At 42.3% G+C, this 19,315-nt stretch overlaps 4 protein-coding genes across 5 annotated transcripts in view; 3 read left to right on the top strand and 1 right to left on the bottom strand.

Annotated features, from left to right (window-relative positions):
* The window catches only part of LOC100115042 (SET and MYND domain-containing protein 4), a 656,582-nt gene that overhangs the window by 154,635 nt on the left and 482,632 nt on the right, over nt 1-19,315 (top strand). The gene's annotated exons all lie outside the window — the stretch shown is intronic.
* LOC100115318 (guanine nucleotide-binding protein subunit alpha homolog) lies at nt 78-6,871 on the bottom strand. The gene is made up of 5 exons (XM_001600026.5): nt 5,391-6,871; nt 4,503-4,763; nt 4,298-4,348; nt 4,010-4,227; nt 78-3,926 (listed from the first exon to the last, which is right to left on the bottom strand). Exons 1-5 carry the CDS (start codon nt 5,610-5,612, stop codon nt 3,569-3,571), a joined length of 1,110 nt encoding a protein of 369 aa, XP_001600076.1. The 5' UTR covers nt 5,613-6,871; the 3' UTR covers nt 78-3,568.
* On the top strand, nt 10,446-13,111 carry LOC100115350 (U4/U6 small nuclear ribonucleoprotein Prp31). Of its 2 annotated transcripts, XM_031925380.2 has the most exons (10): nt 10,446-10,553; nt 10,625-10,723; nt 10,828-11,025; nt 11,111-11,315; nt 11,422-11,591; nt 11,669-11,826; nt 11,919-12,209; nt 12,299-12,523; nt 12,607-12,707; nt 12,798-13,111. In XM_031925380.2, the coding sequence occupies exons 3-10, from the start codon at nt 10,881-10,883 to the stop codon at nt 12,799-12,801; spliced, it is 1,299 nt and encodes a 432-aa protein (XP_031781240.1). In that variant the 5' UTR covers nt 10,446-10,553; nt 10,625-10,723; nt 10,828-10,880; the 3' UTR covers nt 12,802-13,111. The 2 variants fall into 2 exon arrangements, with proteins under 2 accessions (XP_031781240.1, XP_031781239.1); XM_031925379.2 differs by having other exon boundaries at nt 10,453-10,723.
* LOC100115491 overlaps nt 14,990-19,315 on the top strand; it is a 34,206-nt gene continuing 29,880 nt past the window's right edge. Inside the window, exon 1 of the mRNA XM_001600154.5 lies at nt 14,990-15,567. Coding sequence (XP_001600204.2) covers nt 15,495-15,567 — 73 coding nt within the window. The 5' untranslated portion in view covers nt 14,990-15,494. The remainder of the gene's footprint in view (nt 15,568-19,315) is intronic.

Raw genomic sequence — 19,315 nt, 5'->3', positions numbered from 1 at the left:
ATACTGTTAAAGGAACATTAAAAAATACATTGGTATTTAGGAGTTTCATTTATTATTTTCGTAAGTATGCTACATTATTATAATAAATCATGTAAAGTATTTTATTTACAAATATACAATATATAAAAAGGCACGATATATCTACATACTTCAGATCATATACAATAAAATGTAATCAACATAACAAAATAAAATCTCGTATACAGACAAATATCGCCAATAAATGGTACCATTTCGATAAAACAGTTAACACTGTTTTTTTTTTCTATTGTTGAAGCAAATTTTCACAAAGTTGTTGCATTCTATTCATACAAAAACCCTAGTCATATATGAAAATTGGAATTAAAAAAGGTTATTTAGAATACTACTTTTAATTTTCATAAAATACCATCACCACTTTTGTTTCATGAAATTACTTTCCTTTCATAGTTCTAAGATTTAATCTTTTTTTTCGTATATGAATGACGTATGTTGCGGTTACGTGAGTACAAACACTATGGAAATATTAAAAAAATGTTCTCCAACAAATCTCAATCTTTAGCAGCCATATATAACAAATCGCAGTGAACTTTACAAAATAATGTTGGCTCGCATCGTAGTTACACGAAAAATGTAGCCTTATTTTAAAGTCTTTATATCGTACAACAAATTCTTGAAGTATAAACTTTCCAAAAATGCGTCGCATCGCAAAAAAGTCTAATGCTACAGAGCCATGCTGATGAAAGTCGTTGCAAAAACCCATACTAATTTCACTATTTACAAGCGGTAAATTTAATACATATATACTCATTACTTATATATTATTCGCTGGCTAATGTACAAAGATACACAACAGTAATATTATTGCAGTCGTGTTTTCGTTATCAGTCGACGGATATCGAGAATATAAGAGTACAAATATCTGCTCTAAAAATTGTTATAAAAATTACAGAGGTTACTTAACGTCGTTATCGAAGGATACGCAGCGTATACGTTTTAATAAAGCCGTTTAATATGTTTACAAAACTCGGGGCGGACATTGTGCACAATGCTAAAGTAAAAATAGCGTAAAAATAATTCCAACTCAAAACCCATTCGATTTGTTCGATTAATTGCTAAGAATACGTTACGGAGTCGGAAATGCGTCAATAAAACGTTCCACCAAAATTAATAGCGCAGCTTATACTACAAAACAATAATTTTAGACTTCAAAAAAATTCCTCGTATCAAGTAGTATAAAAGTAAGACTACCAAAAATCGCAAGCCAATTTTTCGGCTTCTAAGGAATGTACACTTGAATATTAAAGGAGAGACTTCAGTAAACATTTTAAAATAACTATTAAATAAGATAGATTCTGCGTTATTTGTATGCATGCGTTTTATAATTAAAATGAAATTAATTAATACATTTATAAGTATTTTTAAGAAATTACAGAAAAGTTATTAAAAACTTTTTACAAAAGTAGCACCAGTTGAAGATGTAAAAAAATAAGAATATAGTAAAATTTCAGATACTATTCAACAATTAATCATCAAATCACTGAAGTTTCCCCCTACAGAAATATTTCATAGACCAATTATAAAAATTAGATTTTTTTCTTTTTACGCTCAGTACAAAGCATGCAAAGGGGTTAAAAATCTTATAAAGCTCCACACCATTAAATTACTTTCAACGATTTATATGTATATATGTACAAAAATAATAAACAAATTTTTTTTCATATTATATATTACCACTTAAATTGACAAACAAACTTGTCAATATTTACCGCAACGCGCTTTTGCAATTTTTTTTTATGAAAATCGAGCTAAGATTATACGTGACTTTAATACAATTGATCGATGACTCTGTAGTTATTTAAGTTAGCATTTTTTAAAGAGCTGTTTCTAAATAGAAAATACACGATGAAATAAATTAGTAAATGACCAAAATGGTGCAGTAATATGAATACTACAGAGAACTCTTTGGTTGTTTTAATGTTACTACGTAAAATCTCTAGCTATCGATTTCTGTAAGCGCAAATCCAGTTCGATTCATTTTATCGCTGCCAGAGGTTTTTTTCTCATACATTAGGTGGAAAAATAACAATTTAAACGAAATTGGTAGAAATAGGTACATTTCTACTGACGCAAACAAGTGTCGTGCATTCTAATTGTTTAATGAGTGACAAAAAATATGTTATCAATGTGCATTTAAACAATTAGATTGCATTGCAACGTAAGGAAATTATGAACAAACGTTTAACAATTTGTTGCCTAATTTTCAATTTGGAATACTCAATAGTAGAAACGGAGGATCCGTCGTCCAATAAGGGACGCGACAATAATACTGATTACAATGTTAAAAAAAAAATAAAGAATCAACCAATTTATACTTAGCAACAACATTGGAATTTAATTTGAACGGAGACATTCCCAATTACGATCCTTTTATAGGTCGGTCGTTTTGATACAGTAAATACAATGCAAATATATCAATCAGAGATTCTTGAACCTCAAAGACTTTTATCCATGGCACAGTTACCTATGTGTATATTTGGAAGCCTCGGAGCTACTATCACAATTTAAAAATTGAGCTCTAGCCTTTAGAAAATACCAATTTGTGAGTGTAAATTTTTGTAAGAAATAACGTACGACAGCAATGATAATTTTACATAATAATACACGTGTGTGTGTGTGCGTGTGTGGGTGTGTGTGTGTAATAAACATTGTAGTCAAGACAGAATATTCCAAAAAATATTGCTTGTTACTTGATTTGTATAGTTGTAGATTCTCCGAGCAAGACAATACAGTATATGCTTAAAATATTTCTGCTTTGATGTTGGTGAATTTTTTTTCTCAGTTGTAAATTAATTGAAAATTTTGTGAATTTTTTCGTGATAATTTGAACACAAACTGGTTGGTTTCATTTGGTTTTTATGGCATGGATCTAGTATTTGGTTTCTTTGTTACCTAGCATTACAACGGATTTTAATGGTAGATATTATTATTTATTATTCTACATAAGAAATAAATTATTCCACTTGAAATCCGATTAAATTACCAGTATTTTTCTTATAAATCGCATATAAAATGTTAAGAAAGTCACAAAACATCTGTACAAAACGTAAGAATTTGGGCTATCAAAATTTCTTTCGAATTATTTCTTATTCGTGTAAATATATATAAATCCACTATCGATTATTGACAACGTATAGATTAGAGTTCGCTATTTACACGAAATATTGTATAATAATCAATAACTCACATTCATTCATCAATATGTTTATCAAAAAAAGGGGATGGAAGATTTGTCTTACAAAATCCATAAACTCAAAATTGTCTTCTATTAGGCAATTTTCACCACGCAACTTTAATCGTCATTACGTAAATATAACGTTGAACAGAATGACGTTAAGCTAAGCTCTCGTTATCTCTCTAAATTCCATAAATATAAATATATTGTCTTTCAAATAGTAGCTGCTAATTCGTATTGCAATATTCATATAAAAACGGGGAGTCTTAGCTCAGTTTATCTAAAAAAAAATCAGCGCATACCTCGATCGCGATCGCTGCTAACTGTAGCCTTGGATAATCTACGTTCACGCTGTTACTGCAGCATGAGTGATTCCAAGTTACGATGCAGAATTGTATCTTTCACAGCGTTGAAGACAACTTTGATATTTTCCGTGTCAACAGCAGTGGTGAAGTGATGGAATAACGGCTTTTTTGGGTCCCTTTTCACTGATACAAATAGGTCCAATATAAAATTTTGAACATCTTTCATGGAATGTGGATCGCCCGTAAACTGCGGGAAGTACCAGCGAACGTTCGTGTCTGAAGATCTGACTTTTTTATCAAGCAGATCGGTTTTGTTCAAGAATAGTATGACAGATACTCCGTAGAATATCATATTATTGATAATTGTATCAAATATATTCCTTGACTCTTCCAATCTATTAGTTCGCCTGAAAAATAAAGATGATATCGTAGTGTCTATTGTATAGAAATTGTCATTGAATTGTACATTTGTTAATGTTTACAATCTTACCTATCTTCTAATAAAACTTGATCAAATTCAGAAGAAGACACAAGAAAAAGTATTGAAGTTACACAGTCAAAACATTGATACCACTTTTGCCTTTGTGATCTCTGCCCACCTACGTCAACGAATAAGAATGGGATGTTGTTAATTTGTATGACAAACTCGGATATTCCTTTCGTGGCTTTTCTACAGTGCAAAATGTCTTGATGTGTGGGAACATAATCCTGCAAAACAAAATTAATCTATAGTCACATTGTTCTATTTGGATTGTGATCTGAATTAATTTGTTCTCACCACTCTGGCAATCCTATCAAGGTTATCCAGAAAGTATTGCACTGAGTCACTCTGAAATATAACAAAACCCAGTAGGTGTCAAATAGTATCATTTATGGTGCTGTATGTACTTATGTAAGCAATGAAGTGATGGATGTTGATAAACTAAGTAAAAATATTTATTTCATGGAAGGAATGAATTTTCTGGTAAGTTTCTAAAACTTACCAATTGAAACTCTCTTCGTCTATCAAATGCCTTCTTAATTGAAGCATCTTTCCATAGACTTTGGAGTGCTGGTACATAGTGGAGGAAAAGTCGGGCATCCAGTATCATGGTATTTTCAAATTTCAGCAGTTGGTAGCCGATGTCATAATTTTTGGGCTGCTCCCAAGGAATATTTAACTTGTCTCGAGCATCCACCAAGACTTTCATTCCTTTTATAATGTTTTGATAAATGACATGCTGGTATTCCTTAACCAGCTCAGGCTACAGAAGTGAAAAAATAATGCCCATTAAATAAATTATTAACTAAACAATGTGAGAAGAGGTCATTTAATTTCAAGTTATCATACATTGCAAAAAAATAGAGATAAAGTACTACATGGGAGCGGAGCCTCTAATCTGGTATTGTGCTTTTACATAAGGTTCTAGATATGGAACATGGATGACAGCAATCTGTACTCTTAGAGGCATAACACAGATAGCTGGCTTAATAAGAAAAGTACATTGGAGCTGGCTATTGTAAAGACTTCAAAGCAGAACATAATTACACAAACTAATGATTTTACAATAGATACAATGCGACTCTCCGATTAGGGTGTCAAAAAAAATAGTAGTACTTAAACCTGACAAACGTCAGAATGATTTTATAGCTCTATCAGTGCGTGAAAATTGTGCGCACGTTCATGAATTCAAAAGCCCCGAGATAAGATGGATCTGTTTGCGATGATTAATGGGTCAACGCAGAGCACAAGCAAAGCAGAATCATTGATTGAAAAAAAAAACTGAGAATAGCTCATGTTTGCAGAGAGAAAAGCTTGTAAAGTGCAACGAACTAGTTCAAAAGACAGAGACAACTGTCAATTTGACACAGACACTCTGCTTCTCTCTCACCTCGAACTTGATGCCGTGAATGATCCTCATCTGCTTGAGGAAGGTGGACTTGCCACTTTCGCCAGCCCCCAGCAGCAGGAGTTTGACCTGCCTGCGAAAGGCCTGTCGGTCCTTCTCCAGCATCCTGTCGATCTCCTGGCTCTTGTACCTCTGCTCTATCTCCTCGGGGCTGAACTTGAACCTAAGGCACCAGGTACAGGACCACGTTAGGGGGCCCGCCATCTTGCCGCAGCCGCCCTTTCACTCAGGGGCCGGACGTCCAAGGTGCGCCGTATCCGCTGCAGAGAGTAGGAGAGAACGACGCAGAGAGACTCTCAGCCCGTCTCTTTTTCGATCCAAGTCCGAGCGCACTGGGTCACCGTCAGGAAGATCGGAGTCCGGCAGTCGGACAGGCAGGCAGGAAGGAAGGCACAAAGGAGCGAGCGGTCTGCGAGGGCGGAGCGCGCTGTGTCGGCGGCGGCTACGCGGCGGCGGTGCCCGATAATCGACGATAACTCGGCTCTGCACACGAGAAAGCACTGCACTGCACTGCACACATACGCTCTCGCTCGTCCTCTCTTTCTCTCTCTCTCTTACTCAGGGCATTTTTCAGAGAGACGGCAGCAGCCTGCGCCTCTCTTGTTCTTGGCTCGTCTTCCTACACTGCTGCTGCTGCTGATGGCTGGCTGCTGGACTTGGCTCTCTCTCTCTCTCTCTCTCTCTCTCTCTCTCTCTCTCTCTCTTTGGCCGTCCGTCCGCGTTGCGAGAGAAGAGAGAAAGACAGCAGGCGAGGCGCGTGTGTATGTGGCGCGCGCACCTCTTAGCCACCGCCGTCGATTCTCTCTTTGACCCTCCTCGTAGCCGCCCTGCTGGTACGTACTACGTATTGCTGCGTTGAAACGTCTCCGATGCAGGTCGTGCTGCTGCGCCGCCGCCGCCGCCGAGGAATTCGCACACACACTCGGCGGAGTTCTGTAAAGTAGTCGCCGCAGCACTGACTGAAGAGAGACAGGCAGAGCCGTCGAGTCCGAACTACACACACTTGCGTCTTGCGGGCTCGGCAAACCAAACTCAGCTCTCTCGGGACTCTCGGGAGAGCGAGAGCGAGTGAGAAAGAGATATAGCGTAGCTGCCGCAGAGGAAAATTACACGGGGCTTTCTCTGGCTCAGGCGGAGCGCGCTAGTGGGCAGGCAGGGGCATCAGGTGAGGCAGCACTGGCGGCAGTAGCACTAGTAGCAGCGAAATCGGCTGGACTACTAGAGCGACCGTTGATGCGGTGACGCTGGTCGCCGGGGAGGCGCCGACGAGGACGAGTGGACGACTGCATGATCGAGCGGAAAGAAAAGCTGTGCGTGCGAGCTGCGGGTTTCTCTTTTAGGTCGGTCTCTTGTTTCTAGGATCCTCTCTCCCGCCTGTATAGGCGTACGAGTGTACTCTACGGTAAAGAGTATGCAGGGATACTGTACGTACATGCACTGCGGAGCAGCACCGGATGCGCGCGCTCTCTCGAGTCGAGAAAGAGAGAGAGAGAGAGAGAGAGAGAGAGAGAGAGAGAGAGAGAGAGAAGGATATGAAAGAACGCGACACACCTGCAGCGGCTGCAGCAGCAGGAGGAGATCAAAGGGCGAATCCGTGACTGGACGCGCGCGAACGAGCTCTGAGAAGCAATATACCTAGGTATAGCTCTTTCCGATGCAGAGCGGCCCGCGCAGGAGGAGCGAGCGAGAGAGAGAGAGAGAGCTATATAGGAGCTGAGGATGTTTTCTTTCGTATATTGAAGTTAGCTTTCAATGCACGACTTTTAATCTTGCTTCGGTAATGCAGATTTGAGTTATTGATAGAGATGGACGTTTGTACCGGATGATATGAGTTGAATCGCGAGCTTGTAAATCGACACCCCCTATTTTTGAAAGCCGATTCTGTAATTTTAGAGTTTCTTGGAAGTCGGTTTGCATACCCAACGCGCACGAAGAGATTCCACGGGTGACGATATGTTAAAAATGTCATTCAAGACTAAACTTTTCACGCCGGTTACACGTCGTACTCCGTACGACTCGCTGAGCTTATACATATACTGACAATCGCAAGATTTTTCAAATGGGGATAACAACATTTCCCTTGTTTCTTCGTGACTTTTTCGCCTTTTTCGGACGCAGACAACCTTTTACCAAAGCAACCATTTTTAAGGATTTTTTTAAAATTGAAGCTCTTTTCCCGTATTTTGATCCTACTGATATGCATTTTCCATTTGCGCCTCCATGCATTAAGCACATGTTATAGCAGACGCTGTACGAATTTGCCCCGTGATTGGGGCAATTTCGGGAAAGCCGAGATTTTTTAAAATTGAGTACAACTACAAAAATGTCTCGCGAAAGGGCCACGAAATTTTTCGTCACTTAGTTTTATCACTTAACTTGATATTTGTATAAAATGAGCCGATTAGTAATTGAAAGACGGCAAAGATATCTGCTCCGAAAAAAAAGTTACGAAATGGTCCCATCCTTCCCTACATACTGTACATGCCACTTCCTCCTTCTTGACGGTCGCGCTTGGTATCTCTCTCTCTCGCTCTCCTGCATCTCCCTTTCCTTCCCCGCGACAGTCGAGACGATGACGAGGTGGAAAAGCTGAAGCGCCGCCGCCGCTGCACACTCTACATACTTGTCGTCTCGTCGCGTGGGCTTAAATATCCCGATGCACCAGCCCGATGCGCGGCCGTTCTTTATATAAGCTGGCACGGAATTATATTCTCACCGCGCGACGCCTCTCTCTCTCTCTCTCTCTCTCTCTCTCTCTCTCTCTCTCTCTCTCTACACACAGGTATACGTACACACACACACACACACACACACACACACACACACACATATATATCGTCGCTCCGTACGAAGACTAGCACAGTTCAAATTTTCAAACCAATACTAGCACAACTCACGACTTTGATTACTTTAAGTTACTAAGTTTTAAAAAGTTTCGAAAATTTCAAAAAAAAGGGAACAATTTAAATAAATGCTTGTAAAAAATTATTGTATTTGTGAAAACAATTAAAATTCGGTAAAAAGTTGTAAATTGTGAATATTTAAAAATGTTTATTAGGGTCAGTTTTGCAAAAATCGGCAATTTGAACGGTGCTACTCTTCGTAGGGAGCGACGATATAGTCAAAGAGAGAGAGAGAGAGAGAGAGAGAGAGAGAGAGAGAGAGAGAGAGACGTGTGCGCGCGTGTTTGTTTTCTCTCTCGTCAGGCTGCGTGGGTGATTATACGAGCGAACCGGTGCTGCAGCGCTGACACCTATAGTTTCCTTCATTCTCTGCCTGCAGCCGCCCGTGTAAATTTCCCCCGCGCCGCGTAATTTATCAGACTCTCAGAGCTGACTCTATTTTCTTCACGAGGAGCGGCTCTCTCGTCGATGACTAAAGCCATTCTCTTTACGTTTGCGTGGGGAGAGCGAGAGAGCGAGAGCGCGTGATTTCATTTCTCATTTTCCCTTTATTGCCTTTCCAGCCTTACAACGTGGGAGAGCAGATTCGTAAGTAGGTATACCGCGCCCCGACGACGACGAGATAAAGCGATGCACGCCGGCGGAGCCCGATCGCGAGCCGCCGATTATTACTTACTCGTTTGTTTGCTTAGTTCACACACGATGACACTTGTGCCTTACACCGCGCACACCGAGCTTTTCTATTTTCAGTTTTATTTGCTCGATTTATGCCGCTGCACTGGATTGGTCGGGAAACTTGTAAGCATGCTAATAAATTTGAATTTCGAGTCTTGCAAAATTACCACCTTTTGCCATTGATTGATAAGTATTCCCCAGTTTGTGAGAATTTTGAATTATATCATTCAGTAAAAACGTAGACACCGTACAAACTCTACGCAAAAATAACCCTACACGCTACGCAAAATAATTCTACACAGGAAATAACTGCACGGAAATTCCCTACACACATATTTTTGGTAATTTTACTACAGAATTATTTTGTTTAGCGTGTAGGGTTATTTTTGTGTAGAGTTTGTACGGTGTCAAAACGTAAGTAACATGTAATTCATAATTGATTGAAAGGCGACATTTTCTGCAAGACGTATTCAATTTACAATTCTTTACAATAATACGTTCATACCGCCGCAGAAAACCACACTATAGTCTAGACTTTAGACTTTAGAGTTTAGAGTTTAGAGCTATAAGTACTTATATATAGTATAATGTAGCTTTTTTTCCACATTTACAATTTACATTTGACATTTCAATCCACATGTGCGCTCTGAAATTTCATACGGCAGAGGGCGCTCTCAGCGACAGTTATAATATTTTATTGCGTTATATAATATATAACCCAGTGCGTTCGTTTGGCCAAAATGGTAGCGTGATTCGCGCGCGCAATTCAAATTGACTATATTTGTCGTCCGAGCTGAAGTTGTGTAAAAGATAGGAATTGATCTTAGCAGGATTATATTTGGTAATGGAAACAAACTGAATTGACAGTAAACAGGACTTGTATTAGAAAGGTCTTGGGTATATTCGACTGCAGGTTACAAAAATATGATGTGGATCGGAACGCGTCTCGGAGTGGTCTGCTGATGCACTCTCGTTCTGGAGCATCTCCCCTCGGTTTCCCCCTCCTCGATGGTGTTTTGAGGCCCTGGGGAGGGTGCGCGTGGGTGGCTGGAGTGGTGAAAAGGTCCGTCGCAATTCGCAAATAAAAGCCGGCGGCGAACGCCCGCGTTGACCTGGCGGCGGGCTCTGCTGTGCTGCTGCGCTCTCCGCGCCGTTGGACGGCGACACGGCGTTGGGATTTCCCCAGACCGTTATTAGTCCTCGGCTTGGCTCTCTGTTTTATGGCTGCTTATGCTTTTTTTCGTTCCACGCTTTTACTGCTCTATATAGCCTCCTGAGAGACGAGTGATAATCCTACATTCTACGGTTCTCTAGGGCTTAATGAAATGAGCATTGCAAATAATTGATTCAAATTTCAAGCACTGTTGACCGCATCGCCCTCTGCCTGTACAAAATTTCAACTTGGAAATCTATAGCGATTTTCCAGTTTCCTTTAATTCCTATCTTGTTCGGGCTTCTCAGTTTCTCACTCAGTCCTGGTTTGAGGTCTCTAGTGAGTCAGTGAGTCCAGTTCGCTATAGTTGACAGCTAGGAAGTCCTGGCGGGACCGAGGCGTGACTTGACAAAGGTAATTTTGTTAGTCCTACCTGATTGTTGTTCATATATTTCTCACAATGTCTTTGGCTGACGAACTATTAGCTGATCTTGAAGATGACGCCGATGACAAGGAGCCAGAGGAGCAGGTGGTGGCGGAACAACTTATTCCCACATCGTTGACGAACAAAATTACGGAAAAAGGTTAGTTTACAGCTTTGTAGCATTAGAGTATTCCAATGTTTCATCGCCAACGCACATAACAATGGGATAATAAAACTGCATTTCTTGTTTTTCTCGTTTACCAGATATTAAAGTCGACTCGGTCAGAGAACTAGCAAAATTATGGGACTCACCTTTGATGCAAAGGGTCACGTCGCAGATCGATAAGTACAGCAAAATTCTTCGAAAGTCCTCTGACATTATAGGTACTGTTGAGTCCGATCCAGAATATCAGCTGATTGTGGAAGCCAACAATTTAGCCGTTGAAATAGACACAGAAATAGGTAAGATCTTTCAACAATTGATACCTGATTTTCTTGCAGATGCTCAACGTGGATTCATCAGCTAATAGATTCTCATGTTTTTCAGCAACAATACACAGGTTTACGACTAGCAAATACTCAAAAAGATTTCCAGAATTAGAATCTCTGGTCGTTGAACACTTGGAGTATATGATGACCGTCAAAGAATTAGGAAATGATTTAGACAGAGCAAAGAATAACGAAATCTTACAGCAGTTCCTCACTCAAGCAACAATTATGGTTGTTTCTGTAACTGCATCAACAACACAGGGGTAATAATTGCATATTTTTATTCCTACCATTTTATTAATCAATACCTTTAATTTTTAAAAAACACTTGGTGAATGTCAGTAACTGAAATGAAGCTATGATTTTTAGACAGCTGTTAACGGATGCAGAAAAGGCAGCAATTGATGAAGCCTGCGATATGGCTATCGAATTAAGTAATTTAAAACAAAGAATATTTGAGTATGTTGAGAGTAGAATGGCATTTATTGCTCCAAATTTATCTACAATTGTTGGTGCCTCAACTGCAGCTAAGCTGATGGGTATGTGGTGTATACGATTTTGCTTTTGATGTGTTAATTTAATCAACTAATTTACTGATTCGTTCTATTTTTCATAGGTGTTGCTGGAGGATTAACAAAGCTGTCAAAAATGCCAGCTTGCAATATTTTACTTTTAGGAACTAAAAAGACTACATTATCTGGTTTTTCACAAACCGCAGCATTACCTCACACAGGATTTATTTATTATTCAAAAATTGTACAGGATACCCCAGAAGTAAGTCAATATTGTATATAAATTTTTGCAAATTAAATAATCATTATCTCACTGATAATCGTAACTAAAATATTATTTATTTCAATCTGTAGGACTTGAGAAGAAAAGCTGCAAGACTTGTAGCTGCAAAAAGTACACTTGCTGCTCGTGTTGATGCCTGTCATGAAAGTACGGATGGTACAATTGGTCAACAATTGCGTGAAGAAATTGAAAAAAAATTAGACAAACTTTTGGAACCACCACCCGTTAAATTTATCAAGCCATTGCCAAAGCCAATTGATCCAGGCAGGAAGAAGCGTGGTGGTAAAAGGGTCCGTAAAATGAAGGAACGCTACGCTATTACAGAATTTAGGAAACAAGCCAACAGAATGAATTTCGCTGATGTAAGTATTTTAGAAATAGTTTGCAAAGAAATTATTAAAATACAATGGAGATATTTGAACAAATTTATGATTATTTTGACGTTGCCTAGATTGAAAGCGATGCTTATCAAGAAGATCTTGGATACACTCGAGGTACTATTGGTAAAGCAGGCACTGGAAGAATTAGGTTACCGCAAATTGATGAGAAGACCAAAGTTCGCATTTCAAAAACGCTGCAGAAGAATCTACAAAAACAACAGCAGTGGGGCGGTAGCACAACTGTTAAAAAGCAAATTTCTGGAACAGCTTCTAGTATAGCATTCACACCACTTCAGGTACATGCTATATATTTATGTACAGACAATTCGTATTATTATTATTATTTATCAGGAATAATGTTTTTTTTCTCAATTAATAGGGCTTGGAAATTGTGAACCCACAAGCTGCAGAGAAGAAAGTCAGCGAGGCAAATGCAAAATACTTTTCCAATACCGCAGGCTTCTTGAAAGTCAAGAAAACGTAACTTTTTCAAGTCTTGTATTTGCTCAAAAAGCTATTTGACTTTGTATAAATAAAATAATAAAATAATCATTGTAACTTTTATATTAGTTGAACAATTGGAAAGATAATACAGCAAAGATACCTCAAATCCAGATGCGTCTTTACGATTCATGGGGCCCTAGGCCCAGATCATATGGGAGCCCCCCAAAATTTCATCGAAATATTAAATTCAAATTTCTTATTTAGAAAAATATAATACGTAACGAGTAAGTAAAAATAAATTTATAATAATTGAACTGCCTTTTGTAAAGTTAAATATCCCAGGCAAGAATAGTATGTATAGGCTATGTATATAGAATCTGATGTATTAAATTTTATTTCATTTGAAGAGTTTGCAATCTCAGATTTTGCAACAAAAAAAAGCAAGAAATAAAAATGTATTTTTTATAATATATCAATTATTAAATTCTATAGTTGCAAATTATTTTAGTATTTACGTTTTATATTTGCAACTTGCGGTGCGTGAGACGCCGCTACGCGCCGCGTATATGGATACGCAACAACGAGCTATTCTATATCGCCGCTCCCTACGAAAACTAGCACAACTCACGATCTGCCGCGAAGAGTAGCACAGTTCAGAAATGCCGTCAAGACTAGCACAACTTGCGACTTTATATTACTTAAAATGTGAGTATTTTACGTTTTTATTGGGTTATTTTGTTGGTTAAGTTCATGAAAACCTTGGACAAAGACAGACAAACCAACAAAGTTTTAAAAGGTTTCGGAAATTTTAGAAGATTTCTAAAAAAAGTTTGTAAAAAATTATTGTACTTGTGAAAACAAGTTTAAATTCGGTAAAAAGTTGTAAATTGTGAATATTTAAAAATGTTCATCAGGAACAGTTTCGCAAAAATCGGCAAATTTTTATAGAAATTCGTTGTTTAAAGTTTGAGCTGTGCTAGTCTTCGCGGGCTATTTTGAGTTGTGCTATAAGCCTAGCGTGCGTCAAATGAGTTGTGCTACTTATGACGGGAAATTTGAACAGTGCTACTGTTCGTAAGGAGCGACGATATACACTTACTCGTTATCGGCGCGACATCTTAGTAACATGCTCTCGAAGTCAAGAGTAGAAATTCAAATTTCATATTTATAATATAATAACACTTTTCAAAAATGCTTCTGGTTTATATATATTAAAGCTTATTTCGTATTATCTGCGATTCGACACGGTTTGTTATTTAGCTTGTTGTAAAGGTTTTATATTTATATTTGGTTATATTCAGGGTTATTGGGTTAATTCTCAGATTTCGGGGCCCTAGGCCTGGGCCTAGTAGGCCTCTATACAAAGACGCCCCTGCTCGAATCGATATTATTCTGCATCAAGTTACAGTAACCTATCTCGTTTAGTTGAACGAATTGTCATAGTTGATTTGTTGACAAGAGCTCATGTTACCCGCTGTAAAATAACAGTACGAATCATAGGGGAAAAAGTTTGATAGTGCAAGCGGTGCTTCTTATCGAGATGCAACAATCCTAAGTTTCAATCTTTTGGAAATACTTGAGCGCCATAAATAAGGAGCCGGTTTAATAGGTGTAAGGCACTTGTATCGACGGTTGCAAAATAAGATCGATATATCAGGGCGCGAGCATCCGCCATTTCCCGGTTTTTTGTCGTCAGACAAAGGACCCAAACGGCCAAGAAAACCTTATTACATTGGAAGGGTTATTGGGTTATTGGGGGTTATTACCTTACACTCTTAAATGTCCTAAGAACAGATAACATCAGAGCGAAGATTTTGCCGCGCATCGACCCTAATCGGTACAAGTTGTACTTTGCTGTTACATACTGATCCTCGGCATTTCTTTCCACTTGCGAGAACAGTTGCATTATTGGAGCCACCTGGTTGCAAAAAAGCGCACGAACCATATACGTGTAATACCTACACATACGTGCGGCTATACCGGTGAGTGTGACGAGTGTGACCGCGCGGCGATGACATTTATTTATTATCCAACTGTATGTTTAACTTAAATTAAATCACCACGATAACGATTGGTCATATGTTAGGTTCAGATATAATAAGTATAGCTTGATTGAAAAATAGAGAGACCATAAGCTGTTGCTTCGAGTTTCAGTGTAGTTCAGCGCGAGTACTCATATAATAACACGATTGGATCTGCGAAAATTAAATTTGGAATCTCGTGTCGAACACACCAGAAAACAGGAAATCGCACACACACGCAGAGAGCGTCAGAGGCAAGTCAAGTCAAGTGTCAGCAGAGGCCGCAGACTCCAGAGCTACCTTAGCGCTCGCGCATAGAAGCCAGGAATTAAAGTGAGAGGCGCGCGTCAGCAGTCGAGCCGGAGCGGCAGCCGGAATAGTGTGCGCACATGTATATCCATAGGCCGTATTATAATTAAGGCTATAAGGCCTATGCAGCCTAGCCGCTAACCGCAGCACTGGCGCACAGAAGCGAGCGAGGGAGAGAGGCACGCGCAGGAGTACAGGTACAGGACCGCATAACACGGGAGGTACGTGTGGAGGAGGAAAAAGTCGTTATCGCTCGCCCTCTCTCTCTCTCTCTCTCTCGGCTCCGCAATAAGTCCATGCTTCGCGCGCAGCGGCGGCGGCGGCGGCGGCGAGGCTCGTTTCCCGCGGAATTCCTCGCGCGGACGTGGACTCTTGGACGCGAGTGCAACCTGTAGCTGCGAGCAGCAGAAGAAGAAGCAGCAGCAGCCGCGGCAGCTGTGGAGGAATTTCGAGGACAGCTATACGGAGGAGAGCGAGAGCCAGTATAGGAGCCATGGCTAGCTTCGACGACTTGAAGGGCGAGTGGTCCCAGCTGAAGCCGGACAGCAGAGACTGGTCGGAGGAAGGTCAGTTATACAGGCCGAGTTACAGTGTGTTTGTTTACGTTCCGCGCGCGCGCTCGCCTCTGTGGGGGGGAGGGGCAGGTATGCCTCATGCCTGCGTCTGTTCGTGCGCGCGCCGGCAAACGACATTATTTAGCTTGGGAAAAAGCCGGGACTCTCGGTTCGGTGCTGGCTTGTAAAATCGGAAAAAGGCCGCCGGAGACTTTCACCCTCGCCGATCGTCGCATCAACGCGAAACAGTGTTCCCCCTCAGGCCTCAATGCGCGCGATTATACTTATATTAGAGAGGTCAATCGTTCGAACTTTGACATCGCGCGTGCACGGCCATAAGTAGAAAAAGTCTTTAGGGTTCAAGGGCGAGATTGGAAGGACGCGTCGATCGCGATCAATCCGATATCCATCAGCCCCGCCCCCGGGCCGCGCGTCTGGCGTAAATCGAAATCGGCTTATTAGAATCGCAGCCGAATGCGAGGCCTTTTCATATATAGGTATGCTGGCCGTCGTGTAGCCTCTTCCGCGCGCTGCAGTTGCGTCGAAGAAATCGAGGGGAACGAGCTCGCTCGAGAGCATTGTGTAACGGCGCTCGCTCGCGCGCGGCTTTCCTATCTGTACACACGCGTAGCGAGCACTCGTACACTTCCGCCGAGAGATAGCCTCGTTTGTTTGGTATAAAGGCGGGGAGCGACGAACGGCCGGCCAATGCGGTCCTGCAACGACGTCAAGGCTTCGGCGGCCGCCATCAGGCTCGATCCGGTGCTGCGCGCGGGAACGCGCTGGAATGGAAGAATTATGCTTACACAAGGAATTGTACTTACAAAGGAAATAGCGGAGCCGCGTGCGAGCGAGCTGCGTCTGGAATTTGGAAGCGGCTTCGAATCGCGAGTATGTACGTGGTCGTTGATGTTGATGTTTACTGCGCTCGAGAGCTGGCGTCCTTTTCGCAGAGAGAGTTGTTTTCTCGCGGCAAAAACGCGCGCGGATTTTTTTGTTTTGATTTTTTCAATTCAGATCTTTTGTGATCTATGATTGATAAATTGCGAATGCACAAACGGTCCCTTGAAACGTCGAAACGACTCTTTTTCGCTTGAGTGCAAGCGATGATTTATCGCAGGCCAGTGCAGGGAGGTCGGCCTGGTCATTAAAAATGTCCCGAGCTCCGTGCGAGTAATGCGCCAGAGTCCGGATTGTGTAACCTGCACCTGTTAGAGCTGACTGCGTCGCGGCCATATCTGCACACAGCAGCGGGAATTGGAGCGCGTTCGTACACGTCCAGCATGGGCCTCATTATACCTGCTGGAGCATCTTTGCTTCTCGGCTCTCTCTTTCTCTCTCTCTCTCTCTCTCTCTCTCTCTATTTTCTCGTTTTCGCGGATCGAACGACTTTCTATGTGTATAAGGTATTATACGCGACGCGGCTCGGAGTGCCTTTCCTTCGCCCGCCGCGAGCGAGATAGAGAGGGATTTTGTGCGTGCGCACCATTGTTCTGCCTCGCTTCACGGCGACGGCGCATACATGTAGCTAATTAAGCTCATCAAAGAATGTCCAATACGCGCGATAAATTGAAGCATTTACTTATGAGCCCGGGATTGCTCAAGTGCAGCGTTTTGATTGAAATTAACGCCTCTTACTCGAACTCTTGAACCTTCATAAGCGTTTCTAATCGGTAACCCCGTTCCCAAACTTTCATCCCAAAGTTCGCAGCGCCGGTCTCGCGCAAAGCGCGCTTAAGGATTCTTTCACCGCGCACTCGACGTAAGTGTATTATACACCATGACGTATACTTGGGAGTTGTGTGCGCGCGCGCAGCTCTTTTAAAAATAAAATTGCTATCCGGGACTCGAATCGCCGCCTGCGCACTCTGCGCTGTTTGTCACTATTTAACGTGCAGCAGCTGCAGGAGATCGCACTACGAAAATGACCGCGGGCTGCTGCTGTGCCGCAATTTTATTCGGCCGGCTTTTTATTTTGGATTAACGACTCTTAAGTGCAGGGCAATTATCGTCGTTTCCATTCGGAGATGAAAGCGTTGCGTCGTTGCGCCGAGCCGTACTCGAGGCATGTGTGTGTGTGTGTGTGGGGGGGGGCGATTTTTTCGGGGCAGGCGAAAGTGATGCCAGCAATGGTAATTTATGGCGGCGGCGTAATCAACGTAACTGACTGCGATTATGCATGGCGCGGGACGTCGTGGTCGACATTCCGCCTCTGATGATGCCACCTGTCCAGACCGTCGACTTCTTTTCCGCTCATTGTCCGAGGCCGCGCTCTTCAAAGGGTCAACAAGTCTCGCCGAGGATTGATGGCTTTTCGATAGGAGCTGCTTTCCTCGCCGCGTCGTACATTTTAATTGCACAGCTCGCGGATTTATGCAACGCAAGCACTGAGCGTTATGAATGAGAGAGGTATGGGCATAATTTTCGACGCGGAGAAAGTAGGCTAAGCGCTGGTATACGACCAAAGTAAGTACGTGGAAAGCGCGCGGTTGATGAAATTTTCGCTCGTCGGAAAAGCGCGCAGCTGCAGAATCGCCGTTCGTCGTTGCTAGTTCAGCATCCCGCCGCGCTGTCGGCCGAGAATGCTAGCCTACTTGATAATCTCGCGCTCCTTGGACTTCCCGCAGCCGCGCTCTCGAGGGCAGCGCATTGTACCGTTACGAGCCGCAATCGCAAAGTCCCCCCGGGCGGTGTGCACCGGCGCCGTGTTGGAATTTCCTTATCGAAGCGGCGCGAGAGACTGCCTCTGGTCTTCTTGCTGCAGCCTTCGCGCGCTGCGTCGAGCTCTCGTTTGTGCTCTCGGTACTTTCGGAGGCTCAAAAAGTTGCATGCTCTTTCATTATTGCGATGAGAAAGTATGGCGAGCGCGCGTCCCGGTCCGGGCGAGTCAATTTGCTTGGAACGCTAACGCAGCATTATTATTATTATTATTATTATTCACAGAGAGCCATCAGATATCGTAACCAGTTCTCGAACAAGTCGAGCAAGTGACTCGTTCGAGAATAGTTCTAATATCAATTTGGAGGAGCCTTTACGAAGGTCGGATGCCGCGCATATTGTCGCGAGATAGAGGGACCGCCGTTTTAAATGTCGAGCATTGTCTCTCGCGCGCGCACGCTCGCTTGTCAGGCCCATTGAAGGGAGCCCGCGCACGACAGCTTTTCCCGGGCGCGTTGCTAGCTGTGAAATAATCGTGCGGGGCTTATCTCCATTCTAGCGCTCATTCTGAGAATTTAATCATCAGCTGGAATTATAAAGGCGAGCCGCAGCGCATTGTAGCGCGATGGAGGTCAGAAAAGCTTTCATTAGGCGCTGCGAAAAAAACGAAAAAAACGGCGAATAGAAGGAACAGTCAGCTCAGCGGTTCAGTAGTAACGAGCCGGATCCGCCAGGCGCCAGCCACGTAACATTACCTGCATGCGCCTCGAGCCCGCGCAACGTGCGCGCGCGTATACCCTTACCGCAAGCCGTCCGGCTCGCCGCGGCTAATTCGATTACTCAATTCGAGTGTATTGATTCGCGCGCAATTAAAAAGCTTGAGAAGCTCAGCCCGTATAGGTGCGCGGGCCCATTGTCCGTGACTCGTCGTTGCACCTCGCCGCGCGTATTAAATACGTTCGATGGACGACGCGTAAGCTGCAATTTCCTCATCTAAGGAGCGTGAAATCTTTCTCCCCGGCGGCGCTCTATCCGGCCGGAGATCTCGGCGGCGGCGATATTTATCGGGACGTGTAATTACTCGCGGGCGAAAGGAAGATGA

This window comes from Nasonia vitripennis (assembly GCF_009193385.2).
Source record: "Nasonia vitripennis strain AsymCx chromosome 2 unlocalized genomic scaffold, Nvit_psr_1.1 chr2_random0010, whole genome shotgun sequence".
Lineage (NCBI taxonomy): Eukaryota > Metazoa > Arthropoda > Insecta > Hymenoptera > Pteromalidae > Nasonia > Nasonia vitripennis.
This window is presented reverse-complemented; position numbering and strand designations above follow the sequence as displayed.

What these genes read in the sequence shown, in the direction of transcription:
- LOC100115318 (XM_001600026.5), bottom strand. Translation starts at nt 5,612, where the DNA reads ATGGCGGGCCCCCTAACGTGGTCCTGTACCTGGTGCCTTAGGTTCAAG. An exon ending in GACGAAGAGAGTTTCAATTG is followed by an intron (nt 4,349 to 4,502) that starts GTAAGTTTTAGA and finishes GTTATATTTCAG; the next exon opens with AGTGACTCAGTGCAATACTT. An exon ending in CAAGTTTTATTAGAAGATAG is followed by an intron (nt 3,927 to 4,009) that starts GTAAGATTGTAA and finishes TTTATTTTTCAG; the next exon opens with GCGAACTAATAGATTGGAAG.
- LOC100115350 (XM_031925379.2), top strand. Translation starts at nt 10,600, where the DNA reads ATGTCTTTGGCTGACGAACTATTAGCTGATCTTGAAGATGACGCCGAT. An exon ending in AACTGCAGCTAAGCTGATGG is followed by an intron (nt 11,592 to 11,668) that starts GTATGTGGTGTA and finishes TATTTTTCATAG; the next exon opens with GTGTTGCTGGAGGATTAACA. An exon ending in TTGTACAGGATACCCCAGAA is followed by an intron (nt 11,827 to 11,918) that starts GTAAGTCAATAT and finishes TTCAATCTGTAG; the next exon opens with GACTTGAGAAGAAAAGCTGC.